Source organism: Urocitellus parryii, chromosome 11 (assembly GCF_045843805.1).
Source record: "Urocitellus parryii isolate mUroPar1 chromosome 11, mUroPar1.hap1, whole genome shotgun sequence".
NCBI classification, from domain to species: domain Eukaryota; kingdom Metazoa; phylum Chordata; class Mammalia; order Rodentia; family Sciuridae; genus Urocitellus; species Urocitellus parryii.
The window spans coordinates 27684976-27702715 of NC_135541.1; the positions used below are offsets into that span (position 1 = coordinate 27684976).

A 17740-nucleotide genomic window follows, 5' to 3' on the forward strand; every position below is an offset into this window, starting at 1 on the left:
CCTCCTGTCTAACTACATGTTCACTCAACTACTTCCACTTCACGGGGCCTCCAACACTCAACACTTCCTTTTTTTTCTTTTTTTTTTTTTTTTTGTCTATCAACTTCCATTCCCCTGTAGCCTTTGATTCCCTCCTTATCTACTCTGGATCCTAACACTTCAAAACATCAGTTATTTTCTCACAATGTTCTAAATTCTGTCTGTATTATGTTTTTTTAATGTATTTGTTCTTTTTTTAGATATTACATGTCAGTACAGTATATTTTAACATGTTTATAAAAACACTGAGTCTATCTTATTCTAATTAGGATCCCAGTCTTGTGGTTGTACATGATGTGGTGTATTCATAAACAAACATAAAAAGTCTGTGTCAGATTCATTCCATTGTCTTTCCTATTCCTATCCTCTCTCCCCCTTCCCTTCATTCCCCTTTGTTTAATCCAATGAACTTCTATTCTTCCCCAACCCCTTGTTGTGTGTTAGCATCCACATATCAGAGGGAACATTCAGTCTTTGGTTTTTTTGGATTGGCTTATTTCACTTAGCATCATAGTCTCCAGATCCATTCATTTACTGGCAAATGTCATGAAGTCACTTTTTTTTGTATGGTTGAGTAAAACTTTATCATGCATATATGCCACATTTTCTTGATTTCATTGACAGGCATCTGGGCTGGTTCTATAACTTAGCTATTAGAAATTGAGCAGAGATAAACAGTGATGTGGCTTTGTCACATGCACATGTATGATGATATTAATTCCTTTGGATATATACTGAGGAGTGGGCTAGCTGGGTCATATGGTGGTTCCATTCCTAGTTTTTTGAGGAATCTCCTTACTGCCTTCCAAAGTTATTGCACCACTTTGTAGTCTCACCAACAATGTACGAGTTGATTATTACTGTTTTTAATGACAGACTAGATACAATTGAAGAGAAAATTAGTAATCTAGAAATCAGGTCAAAGTGTGGTGTTCATTCCCTCACCCACAACCCATTTGTTGAAGACCAATTTGTGGGAAGCAGGGTGCTATATCCTGAGCAAACAGCAGTAAATCAGGCTGTCAGTGTTCCCGCCTTGGTATCTAGCAGAGAACTAAGAAGTTGAGCCATACACCTTTATTATTATGTGAGAGGAGGTACAGGATGCTTTGAAGGTGAACTCACTCTCAACTCTTTTGGACTCAAGAAAAGTGTTCTTTTAGAAACTTCAGTTTAAGCCAAGACCTGATGGATAAATAGGAATTAACAATCCTTTGGGGTGGCATGGAGGGAGGGGAGGGTTTAGGGTAAGGAGAGAGCGTAGGGTACGTGGAAGGATTGATGCAGAAAAGGCAATGACAGAAGTCCAATTCATGTGAAGTGAAAGGAGGAAGACAGACCAACCTGAGATGAGTCTGAGAAGGTCAGTGGGGTCAGATTGCACCTGGCCTCAAGTCAGCCCAACTTGTCTCCACCCAGCATATCTGAAACTCACTTCTCCTCTAGGGCCAGGAATCTTCTAAGACAACACTCCTGCCCCTGTATTCAGCTCACCTAATACCATGACTATGGTTTCCAGAGGATAGGGAAACTTTCTCATGATTCAGTAGTGGGGTATACCCCCAAACTCTTTCCCTTCATCTTAATTAAAGACTAATTGCTCGGTTATCTCTCCTTTGCTGAACACCAAGACCGTGGAACAAAAGGAGACGAAAGACCTGATGTGCCTGGAAGATATTTCACAGGATCCTGTTATATCAGCCAAGTAGTGGGTGGTCTCCAAGGACCTGCACAGAATTGTGATTAGAGGCTGAAGAGGAGTGAGCACTGGTGCGGCCAAGTCATGTGAGAAACTGTTTAGGGCCATGGCCAGCATGCACTTATGAGTAGTGTTTCTCTGTCCTTTTAGGCAAACTCATTCTGTGACCTTGCCCAGCCTGTCACCTTGAGGAAAGCCCTCTTCACGTCCTTGTTCCGGAGGCTGTAGATGATGGGGTTGAGAAAAGCAGAGATGACATTGTAGAACAGAGCCAGCTTCTTGTCCTCTTCTGGGGAGGCCTTAGAGCCAGGCTTCATGTACATGACCATGGCTGGCACACAGAACATGGTGACCACAGTGATATGAGAGGCACAAGTGGAGAAGGCCTTCAGCCTCCCCTGTGCTGAACGGATCTTCAGGATGGCCATGAAGATGTTGACATAAATGATGAGGATAAGGGACAGTGGGATCAGTATGACACTAAAACCAAGGATGAAGTCCACTCGGTCATTGAGTGAGGTATCTGCGCAAGCCAGCTTTAAGACTGCAGGAACTTCACAGAAGAAGTGGTTAATCTTGTTGGGGCCACAGTAGGGCAGGCGCATGGCAAAGATGGTGTAGACAAGAGCAGAGATGATCCCCCAGAGTCCACAGAAAATGACCATTACCCCACATAGCCATGGGCTCATGATGACCTTGTACCGGAGTGGATGGCAGATGGCCACATACCTGTCAATAGACATCATGGCAAAGAGCCAGGACTCAGTGACACCTAACACCAAGAAAATGTACATCTGAGCCACACAGCTAGAAAAAGAGATGGTCTTCTCCTGGCTGGCCAGATGTGCCAACATCTGGGGCACAGTCGTGGTGGTATAGCCCAGGTCCAACATGGAAAGGATGCCAATAAAGAAGTACATGGGAGTGTGAAGGTGGGAATCCAGGCAGATGAGGATGGTAATCAAGCCATTGCCCAGAACAATCAACAGGTAGATCATCAGAAAGATCCAGAAGAGCAGGGGTGTGGTTCTGGGATCCAGGGAGAAGCCCAGAAGAATGAATTCACTCACAAAGGACTGGTTGAGCTTTTGCATTGTCTTTTACCTCTCAATGAAAAAGAGAGGCACCAATTTAGACAGTGGACTTGTCAAGGTATACACTAAGAGCTGGGGTTACTTAAGGGGTTAGGTAGTGGCTGGTGTCCAATTCTGATGGGACACCATAATCTCTAAGCTCTCCCTGGGCAAAGAGACAACCCACCTTACCTGCTTTTATCTTTTTTCACCACTCCCAGAAGATTTATGAAGAGGAGAGCTTCTTATTTGGGGTTAGCGGTGTCTCAAAACCACTAGCAGTTCCCCCATCTCAGCCTCAGTTTCCTTTGCTCTGAGATGAAAGCATTGGGCAAGCTGATCACCAATTCCCCTTAGCATCCAGTTCTCCTTCATACACCCAGGTATTTGGAGCTTAGCATTGGTGTGCAGATCCCATGCAAGTTGGCAAACTTCAGATGCTTAAAACAGGAAGAGAATCCATTTACTTATTGCAAAAACATAGATTAATTTTTCCAATTTAATTTTACCCTTAGTTTTTCATTAGGCATGATGAATCTCTGATTATCCACTCACCCCATTTCAGGCCACAGTGTATTAGAAAAAACACTGATTTCTCAATCCTGGCTGTATAATTTGCTAAATAACCTTGAACAAGTCATTTACATCCCCCCCCCGCCATCCTTTGAGACTAAAGGATGGCCGGGGGGGGGGGGGATGTACTTGTACTTTGAACAAGTACAAAATTAGAACAAATATCCCTTTGTCACAGGTTTGCTGCAAAAACTGAAGGATATTTTGGCACAAAAATCATAGAAAGTTTAGCATGTAGTTGATGCTCTGCTAATGCTACCTGCATTTCTGAATGGTTCTCCTTACATAAGACTGGGATTCAGATCCAAGGTACACAAGAAACATCCTGAGAAGTTACTCCCCCATCCTGGATGCCTGCAGTGAATTAACCCCCCACCAGTGCCTACCCCTGATTCTCCTCCTTCCACTCTTTCAGCTTCTTACTCCCTCTTAGCTCTGTCTGAGCTTAATTCCCTGAGAATCAGTTTCTTCATGGGAACAGGAAAGGACCCCTCTCCAAAGAGATGCCATTTGCATTGCTGGTACTTGGGGAATGGAGCAATCTTGATGGTGTTGGGGTTACTCTTTTCCATCTGATCTCCAGCCTACTTGTTCTCTAGTCAGCTTGTTCTCTGAAGCATTCGAGTGAGGCTTCATAAGAACCTTGTGCCTACATTCAATACCTTAGGTAGTTTTTTCACTTTGGCCAACAGAATTGCACACCATCTAAACCTCTTGTGTGCTGAGGACTTTTGTGGGACCGTCACAGATCTTATCCAATAGCTGCCAGGGAGCTGGAAGACAATTGTTTTTATTAAATCTTATTTTTCACCAAAAAGCCTTTATAATCTACATTGTCTCTGTAGGCTGGCCTTAGCTTCTCTACCTTCACAAAAGATCGTAGTACCTGGGCTAGGTGTCTTAAAGACACAGACCACATGGCAGGTGGAGAGGCAGCTGGTTCTGCTTGAATCTTGGCCCTGACTTCACTGCTATGAGACTTGGGCCATTAGCGGATTTCTCTAGGTCTCAGCTGTAAAAAAGAAAAAAACACATTTTTGCGAACCACATTCTTCCTATGAATAAACATCCCAAGAATGTCAGAATTTTTTACCTTGAAATTTAGAGTGGGAACATGTGCTGTCATTTCTCATTTTTCACACAAAGCCAGTGAGTAGGATTTTCTTTGAGGGACTGGTGTTTAGGAGGGTCTAACCTGGTTGGGTTGAACTGTGGGGACATTTTGACTATGGTCAAAATGAGACTGCTATCTCTAAACCAACAAAGTGACCCTGTTCCACGACCAGGAGTTTGAGTCAGAAACAGGCTCCCTGGGTCCCCACCCCTCCTTGACTCTCCCCAAAGTATGCAAACTACTTGAGAGAAAAACTGCCCAACTCTAAAGCATAGAAAGCAGATACCCCATGTGAGGAAGAACAAGTAGCAACATCATTACCTACCATGAAGAGCCTGGAATTTGTGCCTTTGAGCCAAAAATATATAATCCAACTTGTGGGTCATGCCTTACAGCATGCTTGACATTTATTCTCTCTGAGCCACATCGTGACAGTGAGAAATATAAGATAGGGATCATCATCACCATCTCACAGATAGGGAAACTGAGGGAATGTATGGGAGAAACAGAATCTCACTCATTCTTCAATTGCAGTAGGGTTTCCCATGTGCAGCAAAACCAGAGCTCACTAGAACACAACCAGTCAGAGCCCTCAATTTACAGAATCTCTTTTAGTCCTGGATTATTAGGTCAGAAAGAAAAATCATGAGCACATAGAAGCTTGTACTGAATTTAGTTTACATATATGTATACATACATATAAATAAGCACATGTGTGTGCACATTCACACACACACACACACAGAGTAATTGATGGCATCTGTGAGATCAATCCAATCAAACCAGTCAGGAACTTGGGAAGACCCCTCAACTCCTATTTCATCCCCTACATCCTATCTGTCCTCAGTGTCCACTGTTGCCACCTCCAGAATGCCTCCTCCACCCACCTGTCCCTCCACTATCCCACTGCCAATGTCAGCTTAGACACTTAGCGTCTCTCTCTCATGGGCTCTTATCTCCGTCCTTCCACTGAACCTCTGCCCAGCCTGTTCTCTGCACTAGCCTTCAGAATGCTCTTTCTAAAACAACAATCTAGTGGGGCTGCTCCTTCATGAATCTGCTGGTGAAAGGCTAAGAGAGTTAGAACAGCACCCCGGCCTTCCTTCAAGCCAGACTTGGTTTTGGTCTCCAGGTTCCCAGGCAGGTTGGTGGGCTCTGTCCTTTAGAGAGATCTTCAGCAAGTACAGGGCTGGCCTGGAAAGCCTCCCACTAGTTCTGGAAGCCGTCTTCAGAGAGGAGACATGGACACTGATCTGCAGTTAGAGACCCATTTCTTCTGGTGTGATGGATAGAGGTTTGGGAAAAGAGTTGAGATGAGGACCCAGACCCCCTGGTTGCCATCTGGTCAGCTCTTTGGGCTCTGTCCTAGCTGAAGGCCAGCCTTGGTTCACCTGAAAATTCTACAGGTTGGACACGTGCCCACTGAGCAGCCTGGCTCTGCTGTCATGTTTTCCTCTGTAATTTCCTTACTGAATACAGAGCCAGGCACATCATGACACCAATAAATACTTACTGAGTGATCTACATTCCAGAAGGTTCTGGGAAGCCGGGACAAGAGAAAAGGGAATGTTTATATTTTCTTTCTCTTTTTAATTGTCCCTCCTGTTCCTCAGAGTTCAAGAAAAAAATTCGTTTATGCAGGAGGTCACTAGACCCTCCAAAGAAATCATGCCATAAGTCCATGGATGGGTTGGGATAGCTGGTACTAAATATCATGGATCTTTCTCTCTCAACTCCTGTCCCAGGCAATAAATAATAATTCTAATAATAACAGTTTTCTATGTGCCAGGCACTATAACATCCATGTGCTTTACATGAATTATTTTCTTTATCCCCATAAATGGAGTAATAGTTGGAAGATTTAACAATGAATGTGGACACCCTCCCTCCGCCCCCAGTCAGCATAAACTGCTGCCCTAGGAAACGGGGAAAGCTGTAGCAGCATGCCTACAAGATGAACAGGAGTCCTGGGAGGTGGGCATTTTACTCTGCACATTTTACAGGTGAGGAAAGAGGTGTCATGCCTTGCCCAGGGTCACAGCTGTCAATGGAAAGAGTGTGGTTGGCTGACCCTGAAAACAGGGCACCCTCCCTCTCTCACCACTGACCCACTCACTTACTGGCTCATCCCTGCCTCCTCCAGAGTAGAAGCTTCCTCCAGAAGTAGAATGCAAATGAAAAGGGACAAGAGGAGCAGAAATTGTGGCCCCACAGCAGAATGAGTAAAGCTGGGACAGGCCCAGCAGATGCAGGAAGGGAAGGATGCCAGGCTTGTTCTGAAGGCTGCCCTGCCCTACCCCAGCCTGTGCGTCCACTTCTTCCCCCTGCCCTCCACACCATCATCTCCTTCTTAGCCAGCTGCATGAAGGGAAGAGGCATCCAAATGGGAAGCCAGAGGACAGGCAGGTGGGCCAGGGCTGGCCCTTCCCCACAGTCCTCTCCAGTCACATCCATATATCCCAGGGAGTCCACAGTGTCATCTGGGAAGAGGAGAGAGGGCTGGCTCAGGGGTTTGAGGGTGAGTGGGGGCAGCCTTCTTTAAGTTTTGACACCTGCAATACTAGAGAGAAGACCTGGTGGCAGCCGGGCACCATCAGGAGAATCTGGGAGACAAAAGACAGAGTGGGAAGAGAGGGGAAGACCCTCACCTGAGAGCAGCAAGGATGGACCAGGGTCCAGGCCAGAGCCCCAGGCTGGGCAGAATAGAGACACAGAGGCCAAGTCAATGAGCAGAAGGACAGACGAGGAGACACAAAGGACCACAAAGTCAGGAAAGAGCCTCTTGAATAGAAAGGGATGGAAGCTGGAAGACAGAATCCAGGAGTCAGGAATCTGATCCCAGGGAGCAAGCGGTGACCCCCAGGGCTCTAGCAGCTGGCTCAGTGGCTGCCACCTCCACACAACCTCCTGCAGGAGCATATCTTTCCTTGCTGCTTGAAACCTGCAGCCTCCCTGAGCATTGCAGGCAGAAGCTGTCCTCAGAGTTAGATGCAGCCCCAGTGCCTCAACCTTAGTACTTCTCTCCAGCTGAGAAAGGCAGTTCTAGTGCTCCCCACAGCCTCTGTATCTGGGAAGGGTCTGGTCTGAGGTGGCAAGACCTGGGCAGGAGTCTAGAGCCAGCAAGTTCTGGCTCTTTCTCTCATCTGCTCTGGGATGCACTCACCTCCCTCCACCCTCAATGCCACCCCACAGATCTGCTCTGAACAACTCCAGAGATGCACTAAACTTTGGGGATAGTGACAATCTTGAAAAGTCAGCCCCTAAAAGGGCATCTATGCAGCCTCACCAGCAAAAGATGCTCCAACACTGTTCACCTACCTCTAGGTACAGGGCTCTCTGTCTTGGTCAAGGACGCTTAGGAGACTGTGGTTCTGCCCTTCAGAAAAACCCTTTCTTGTACTGAAGTAAGAGCATGCACTTACTTCGGTGTATGCTAAAATCAGTGATGAATTCTCTAAAGTACTCTGCTCCCCAAGCTCTGACCTCCACCCTCCCACCCCAACACCTCTCTTCCAGCCCCTCCAGTCTGCATTACAATACAGTAGCCCTTATCTGCTCTCACCTATATCTAGGAGGGCTGTGGGGTTGTCTGGGTCTCCTTCTCTCCTCTTGTCCTAATCCTGCACATAATTCCCAAGCTGGATCCTTGTTTCCACCCAACATCCCCAATGCCAGACGGCAGCCCCAGCAGACACTTCCACCCACAGCCACAGGGATCATCACGCCCTTCTGCTCAGCAGCTAATGGCTTCCAAGAACAACCTCTGGGGAAGAAGCTGCTGCAGCACAGGAGCCAGGGATCTGTAGTTAGACTTGGTCACTCTAACCAGGACAAGTCACGTGGATTCCCAGAACTTCTGCTTCCTCTATAAATTGGAACTGTGTTCCTTATATCATAATCATACTTGAAATTTTTCTAAAAATATTTTATTCATTTATTTATTTTTATGCAGTGCTAAGGATCAAACCCAGTGCCTCACACAGGCTAGGCAAGCGCTATGCAACTGAGCTACAGCCCCAGCCCCAATATTTGCAATTTTTTGTATAATCACTATGGGCCAGATAGCTGATATATCTTAAATTTTGCAGTATCATTATCTCCATTTTGCAGACACAAAAATGAAAAATTGGAGCATTAAGTGTTCTGTGTGGAGCTGGGATTGCGAACAGTTTTGTATGACCAAATCTGTGCTCCTAACCAATACTCCACCCAGTGTCATGATCCAGCACAAGCCAGGTGGAGGATACTGAGGACCAGAGAGGTAAAATAACTATCCCAGGTCAAACAGCTGTTCCAGGTAGCTGAGATCCCATCTAGGTCTGACAGACTACACAGTGCCTACACTGCACTCTGCTTGGGGGTGGGATGATGGGCCAGGACCACCCAATCTCTAGCCTGGAGGGAGAGTCTGCCCTAAGCTTTTCTGATGGCTGGATCACCTGCAGAATGAAGGCCCTAAGCCAGATTCCAGTCTTTCCAGGAATCCCAGTTGCTCCTGAGGTCTCCACCTGAGCTGCAAGTGGAAAGACCAAGCAGGAAATAGACAATCCTGATCCTCAGTGGAGAGGTTTTCCAATGTGAACTCCTTTATGCCTGGGATAACCCCTACTCAATATGTCCCTATTTCTGAGTTACAGAAGTGGAACACAATAAGGTGGAAATATTACCCTTTAGTTCCATACAGCAAATTTCCATTATGATTTCTTTTTTTTTTCTTTTGAGAGAGAGAGAGAGAGAGAGAGAGAATTTTTTAAATATTTATTTTTTAGTTTTCGGTGGACACAACATCTTTATTTTATTTTTATGTTGTGCTGAGGATCGAACCCAGCACCCCAAGCATGCCAGGCGAGCACACTACCACTTGAGCCACATCCCCAGCCCTCATTATGATTTCTTAATGTTCCTCTCTGATTTTTTTCTATGACTGAACAATAGTGGATTTTTTTTCTTATTTGGTTGATATCATATTTTACAATTGATTTTATTGTGACAGATACTAGTTGGTTGACTAACCTTAATTTCCTAACAAAACAGACAAATTGTGATATAACACCATCCTTCAAGCCTTCTTTCTTTCACCATGAATACAGATACAATGTCTGGAGTTTGGCACACTTTCTTTGAGGAAAAAGGCTGAAAGAATCACAATGGTGTACTCAAGACTTCTTGCTATGTGAAAAAAAAAAAACACGTGTTTATCTAAAACACTGTTAGTTGGTCTTTCTGTTTATTTTTGCAGTCAAATTCTAATGGATTAAATATTTTGCCTTTTGAAAGATGTAATATTATATGATAATTAATTTAACATCTACTTACATATTCTTTGTAAATATCATTTTCAAATACTCATTCACCTATTTTTGGATATGTAGTTTTTATCTCATTTCTTCCCTATTACAAATGATATCCTGCCAAATTGGACATCATGGCAATGTAGCAAGATTTTTTTTTTTGCAGTTGTCAAAACTTTCCATTTAATGAGGAATTTGTTATTACAAACTCATGGTATTGTCAGAATAGAAAGACAGGACTGTTATCCAGTCTGATGACCCAGACAGTTTTCCTGGACATCTGAGCCAAGTCTTGAAGGTCAATAAAAGAGTTTTTTTCTTTTTTCAACAAAAGTCAAAATCAAATAAAGTTACAACAAATAAGAAGGCTAGTAGAAAAGCATGTTCAACAGTGTTCAACAAGATTCGACCATGATACAGTCAGAATCACCTAGCATGTGGGGAACTCCACAGGACATTTATTTTTTTCAATTAACAAATTACAGGTGATGAAAGAACACTAAGGGGCTGGGGTTGTGGCTCAGAGGTAGAGCGCTTGCCTAGCACATGCAAGGGCCTGGGTTCTATCCTCAGCACCACATACAAATAAATAAGTTAAATAAAGCTACTGTGTCCAACTACAACTAAAAAATAAATATTTTTTAAAAATAAATAACTATCTAAAATTATAGAAGACTTATGTGTTATGTCAGTTAATCATAATGTGTTAAACTTATTTGGGTATTGGGTCACATAAGTAAATAATAGATAAAAATCTGTTCATTTATGTGCAAATGGAATTTATGAGGCAGTTGGATGTTTAAGCACTACTGGCTTGCTGATTATTTTAAGTAATTTTTAAAAGATGAAAATTGTAATGAAAGAGTAATGAAAATGACCTTCTATACATAAACTGATTGAGTTAGAGTTATAAAATACAAAGATGCCAGTTTCAGAATTTGTTCCCCACCAGGTTGAAGTTACAGGAACTGGAATTACTCTTCTTCCTATAATAACCTTTATAAAATTTGTGAAATAATATTCACAAATGTGAGGCAGCAAGTGATAGGGATCTATGAGAGAAGGATTGAGTTGAGCCCTAGGATTTCTCCGGGTAACTGCTTAAAAGAATTGCAAGCTGTGCTGTGGGGATGGTGGTCTCCTGCATTGAGGAGATAGAGTGGGGCGGTTGAGGTGGCTGGAGTCGACTCCAGACTTCAGCTGAGCACTGATGGGCACATGTGTTTGGAAACAACCAGAGGATGGAGGGGGAAGGAAACAAGTGTGTGCAGGGGGAAATACAAGGCCAAGGCTTGGAGAGCACATTTCTCAGAATTCACACAGAGCCAGGGATAGACCAAATGCAGCTCTTGTCTCACCTAAGAAAACCCAAAGTAAAACTCGAAAGGCTCAAAATATTTACAAGTAACTGGATTGCATTCCAGAAAAAAATACTCGAGTATATTTAGTAAGAATCAAAAAAAAAAAAATATCCCCATTAGAGCCGAATCCACAAGATTCAAATATCTGGCCAACAATAAAAAATTACGAGGAACATGATGAAGCAAGATGTTACAACCCATGACAAGGAGAAAGATCACTGGTCAAAACTGACTTTTAAAGGTATACAGATAATAGAAAAAGTATGCAGGGATGTTAAAGAGTTATCCTATCTATATCCCATATGTTTAAGAAGACTGGAAAGACTGAATGAATACAAGTCTAAGACTCACAAGCAATTGTAAAACTATACACAGAGGACAACTCCAATGTGTTAGATGAGAAATTCCCGAGATTAACTCTAGATTAGAAACTGCAGGAGAAAAGATTAATATGGTTATGTGACAACAAAAGCTTACCAAAATGAAACCCAGGAAGATAAAAGACTTTATAAATGAACCAAGCATTCGGTGAGCTGTGGCACAGCTTCAACTGGCCCAGTAACATGTTACACAATTAGCCTTCAAAGAGGAATAGAGGGAAAACAGGAAAGTATTTGAAAAAATGATGGCTCAAAATGTTCCAAATGTGAGTAACACTATAATCCCACAGATCCAATTAAGGCTCAATGAAAAATACATATGAAATTATAACAAGACACATCACAGTCAAATTGCTTAAAACCTGTGATCATCTTTAAAAGGCCAGAAAAAAAAGGTGTATTACACTCAGAGGATCAAGGACAGCCAACGTCTCATCAGTAATAACAGAATTTTGTCAAAAGACCATGAAGCAGAGTCTCTAAAGTTCTGAAGGGAGAAAAACACCTGTCAAACTAGAATCTTTTACCCAGAGGAAATGTCTTTCAAAATTGAGGTAAACAATTAATTTTTCAGATATTCAAAAACTAAAAGACCTTGACATAAATATATCTAAAAAATTACCAATTATTTGGAACTAAAAACATACTTCTAAAAAATCTATGAATCAAATAAAAATATTAGAAAATATTTGGAAGCAATGAAAATGAAAACAGTTAAAAAATTGTGGAACTAAAATGCCTATATTAAAAAAGAAGAAAAATCTCATATTAATGGTTTCTGTTATTACCTCAAGAACTAGATAAAGAACAAGTTAAATTCAAAGTAAGAAGAAAAAAGAAAATAATAAGTATTAGGAAATCAATTAAATGGTATTGACAAAAACAATAGAGAAAAATCAAACAAGAAACCAATGTTTTTATTTTGAGAACATAAATAATACTGACAATACTATTGCCAGACCAATCAGGAAAAAAAAGGTAGAAGATACAAAGTTCCAGGATCAGAAATGAGAATATCATTATAGATTGAGAATATAAATAAATAGATAAATGAGAATATCACTATAGATATTAAAAGAATAATAATGGAATATTATGAATAATTTTATTCTAACACATTAATAACTTAGATGAAATGGATAGATTTGTTGAAAGACATTAATTACTAAAGTTCATTGGAAAAATTATATAAACTGAATAGTCATACATCTATTTTTAAAGTTGAATTCACCATTAAAACTTTTCACAATGAAAACTAGACCCAGGTAGGTTAACTCATGAATTCAAGCAATCATTTAAGGAAGAAATAAGAAATATTTCAAAGTCTGAACAAACTCTTTGAGAAAATTTCAGAGGATACAGTCAACTCATTCTGTGAGACCAGCACCATCCTGACATCAAAACCAACAAAATATGTTACAAGAGAAGAAACCATATAGCCATATTTCTATGAACATGGTAGAAAAATTATTAACAGAAATTTCACAAATTAGATCCAACTATATCTAAAAAGATGAATACACCTTGCAAGTATTAGGTAAAGAGAATTAAGCTGAGAGGCAGAGAAGTTTGCTGGAATGGATACCAGTCTCAGTGGGATATAAGTCTGAGCTCCAGCCCCATTGGGACCATTTCCTAGCTGTGTGACCTCAGGCAGATGAAGATGATGATGAGGGTGACGATGATGATAAGTTCTCCCATTTCTTCAGTACATGCTACACTCATGTTATCAAATGTTTAATTATCTAATCTCATTTAATTCTCCAATCATGTGAACTTCATATTGTCGAATTTTTACATTTAGGAAGCTAAAGCTTAGAAAATTCAAGTGAATTTCCTGAGCTACCAATAGAAACCAGACTGGAATTTGAACCTAACAGATTCAGTAAGATAATAACTACAAAGCGGTTGGCACTGCCTGGCACATTCGACATGGGCCGTATTTCTAAGCTCCCTTCAGTTCATGGTGTGTAGCCCACTCTTGGACATTAATTCCCAGGATGCCAGATTCAAGAGGTTCATCCTCTTTTAGGAGCAAAGGAAATGATCATCAAGTGGCCACTGCCTCCTCCCACTTGCTTGAGACCTGTGTGTCCAGGACAAGGGCCTTCCACTGTGGATCCAGGCATCCAGCTCCTGCCCCTACTATGTGTGTCCTGGCTCCCCACTGGAAAAGGAACAGACTCTTAATAGCTGCCCTCTTCTAGTCAAGATAGGATCTACTGCTGGCTGATCTCTTCTACAGAGAAGAACCTGTGCTAATCACTGTACATGCACAGCATTATTTTGTGTCCTAAATATGAATAAAATGAAGTTCAGGGAGGGAACATGATTTACTCAAGGTCATATGGCTAGGAATTGGTGAAGTCAATGTTCAACCCCTCAAACTGTCTTTTTGTTTTTGTGTCATATGATAAAGAGAGGCCCTGTGTCTTCTGGTGTTTAAGAACCCCAATCTAGGGAAGGAAATGATGCATGGAGGAGCAAACAGTTAAGAGAGAAAACATATGAAAGTATATGAGTATATTGTGCAAAATACACCACATACACCCTCGTAAGTCCTGCCCCATACCAGACAGCTACCAGGCTCATGGCCTCCTAATATAGGAAGTCATATAATGTCTGATCCTGTCCTCTCAGATGATTGATCTTGTTAGGACCCTTCCAGTTACTGGGACATATCCAATTCTGCCCCTCAGTTCCCATTCTGTGACTCAGGACCTGCTCCTGCACAAAGATGTCATTTGATCTGAATTCTCAACAGTGACGTCTACCAAGGTAAAAGTATTTCCCATTGGCTTTAAGTGCACCAGTACCCAAATTGGGCTTCCCCCTACCTGAACTCCTCCTGCATTATCACACCCTTCATAATTTGAATTCTATGGATATGATCAAAAGGACAAGTGTTGGTGAGGCTGTGATGAAAAGGAAACCCTTGAATGTTGTTGGTTTATCTCATATATGGAAACTAATCCAAAAGAAATGGGGAGGAGGGTATAAAAAAAAAGAATAGAAAAAGATCAGTGGAATAGACAAAGGGGAATGAAGGAAAGGGAGGAGGAATTGGAGAGGGAAAGACAATAGAATGAATCTGACCTAACTTTCCTGTGTCCATGTATGATGATACTGCAGTGAATCTCACCATCGTGTAACTCCACAAGACACTAATTTAAAAAAAAAAAAACTATAATAGCAGAAAGTTCAGTAGAGGGAAGGAAACAGGAGAGAGGAGGAGGGGAGGGAAAGGGGAAGTGCTGGGGACTGAAGTAGAACAAATTATGTTTCTTGCTTTTATATTTACATCAAAATGAATCCTATTGTCATGTATAACTAAAAACGACCATTTTTTTTTAAAAAAGAAAATCTGGTCTACATACAAAAAGTATACTATTCAACCTTTAAAAAAAAAAAAAGAAATCCTGACATTTGCAACAACATGTGTGAACCTGGAAGACATCATGTTGGGTAAAGTAAGGTAGGTACAGAAAGACAGACACCACATAACCTTGTTTATATGTTGGAATCTAAAAAAGACCAACTCACAGAAGCAGAGAGCAGAGGGTGGTTAGGAGGAGCTGGGCTCCCAGAACTGGGGAGGCATTGGTCAAATTTCAGGAGGATAGGAGGAATAAGCTCCAGAGATCAATTGGACAACCTGGTGACTTTAGTTAATAACAATGCACTTTATGCTTGAATCTCACTGAGAGCAATTTTTAGTGTTCTCACCACAAAATAAATGTAAATTAATGTAAAGTAATGCATCTATTAATTAGTTCTCACTAGTTGGATCGAGCCATCTCTCACAGTTGGTCCCTACCTCCTGTCCTCGAGGCAGCTCCTTTCGAGTGATCCCTACCCTGCAGCAGTTAATGAGGCCAAGCCAGTTAACTGCCACTCTCTCTTGGACTTCCAGACTCAGAGCATTGCAGTGGGGAGGGTATCCTCAAAGTGGGTCAGAAGGTGGCTACACATCTTCCCTGGCCTTTGACCTCTGGCTCCTACACCAGCCTTTGGACATTTTACAGCTTGACCACACACCCTGAAAACCAGCACTGTGCCTCAGTCACAGAAATGCTGTAGTAGGATGATTTGAAATCTGACAGATCCATGTTCACATTTGGGCTGTACCATGTATCTACTATGTCGGGTGAACTAGCCGCTTAATTCTTAAAGTCTCTGGTCCTCATGATCTAACAAATGGCCTGCCAACCTGCTGTGAAGATTAATGATATTATGTGTAGTGCCCACTGTATCTAACAAAAGTTGGCGTTCAATTGTAGGTATTAAGATATATTTATACCACAATGAAGTATGTGATTTAGGGTGGTTACCTAAGGATACTAGGTCTTCAATAAATGGTAGTTATAGGACACTAATAACATTATTAGTTGCCCTTATATTATCTATATCCAAGCCTTATTTTTTTTAACTTCTATTAGATGTGTGACCTTGGTTAAGATGTCTGTAGATGTTAAAGTGTTTGGGAAGGAAACAAAGCATCTTACTTGCCTTATTATCATGTCAAAAAGGGATGTGGCCATGCAGCCAGAGGGACCCCTCCCTTCTCGGTCTCAGTGGGAAGAAATGTCAGTTCCCAAATGGAAATTTCCAAAGAATGCCCAGCTTACCAGCTCCAGAGACCAAGTCTGAAATGTCAGGGGCATTAGACTTGCTGGCTGTATCTTCTTCCATCCAGTCCAGGGGCTCTGTGCTGAATTTACCAGCACAGACAAGAACTCTACCAGGCTTTCCCGGGGCTAGATTTCCAATCTTCATCCCATTCAGATATAAAGAGGGCTCCTGGGTCTACCAACCAGGAGCCCGTCTCTACAGGGCTGCTTTAGGCCCAACACACTCAAGAGAGGTGCAGAGCTTCCCCATGGAGCCACTGTGCCGGGAGAGGAAGATGGCTGCTTTCCACTGAGAAGCACAGAACTAAGAAAAAACAGCCTGCTGTGGCTACAGGGGTGAAGGAAGCTGCCCAGGCAAAAGAAGCTACTCGGGTCATTTGTAGGTATGACTGAGGGAGGGGATGGAGGGAAGTTTCTGCCCTGGACATCCCCCAAGGATGGACAAAGGGGCCCTAACCTTCTCTTGCCCACTCACTGGGGAGGAGGAACAAGAACCTTCTCTTCCTGGGCATGGGTCCAGCTCCAGCTCTCTTCCATGGATTTCCAGACTTGTGCAGGTCCCTGTCAGCAGCACACCCCTCTCCTCTGCACTCAGAGTGTGTTCTAAGTCTCTCTAGTGGGAACCCTGATAAGGCATCCTCTCCCTTCTTTACCACAAGTTCAGAGGCTGGGAAGGAGCAGGGAAACCTTGGGTAAGTAGAAAATGTAGAGTGGATGTGAATATGGAGCTTTGCTAGTAAGAGAGCTTGATGTAGTTGTTCCTTTACATGTGCCTTTGCTAGAGGCAGTAGGGCGCAGTGTTTAAAGGCCAGGTGGGCTATGCAAGAGGCATTCCCCACAAAGGGACAGCTAGAGCAAAGTGTGGTGAGCATACATGGCAGGTGCTGAGAAAGCCAGTTAGCTTGGAAGATCTGTGACTCCACCAGGAGGAGATCCCCAGACTGTCCATATTAGGATTCCACAGGTGGTCATGTTGCTAGCATTGTGGCTCCGAAGTCTCACAGAGCTACTGGAGAATCATACTGAACTGGTTATAACCAGACTGAGAGCGGCCTTGAATTTGATCAAGAAGGCATGAGAAGGGCATAATAGATGAAACTTCCACTGCTGGTACGTGGACAAGGAGACCAGTGGGAGGCCTCTGCCAAAGTCCAGGTCTGGGATGTGGACGGGTAGAAAGGAGAGTGGGGCATATCCTTATTCTCAGCCCTCACTATCTCAACACCAGGGACCATTCCTCAACCCCTGAAAGTAGCCCTCTCAGTATCCAAGGCTCTGAACTGTTCTGTCCCCTCTTATCTTCACAAACATTCCTTACCTGGGACACTTTTCTCCTCCATCCAATGACTGATGTTCCTTAAAGTTCAGAACACACATCTCACACCATCTCCTTTTGCCCACTCAATCACAAGCACCTGTTGCATCTTCCAGACCTCCACCATCATCCCATGGCAATCGATCTGCACCACCATGTTTTCAGCCCTGTCCTCCAAGACCTCAGAAATTTTAAGTTACCCAAGATCACACAGCAAAATCATGGACAAAGCTAGGAGTAGACCTTAACTCTTCTGATTTCCAA

At 42.7% G+C, this 17740-nt stretch overlaps 1 protein-coding gene across 1 annotated transcript; it reads right to left on the minus strand.

Annotated features, from left to right (window-relative positions):
* Positions 1-1884: 1884 nt before the first annotated feature.
* On the minus strand, positions 1885-2832 carry LOC113189102 (olfactory receptor 2A12-like). The gene has a single exon (XM_026397734.2). The coding sequence runs from the start codon at positions 2830-2832 to the stop codon at positions 1885-1887; it is 948 nt and encodes a 315-aa protein (XP_026253519.2).
* Positions 2833-17740: the final 14908 nt, after the last annotated feature.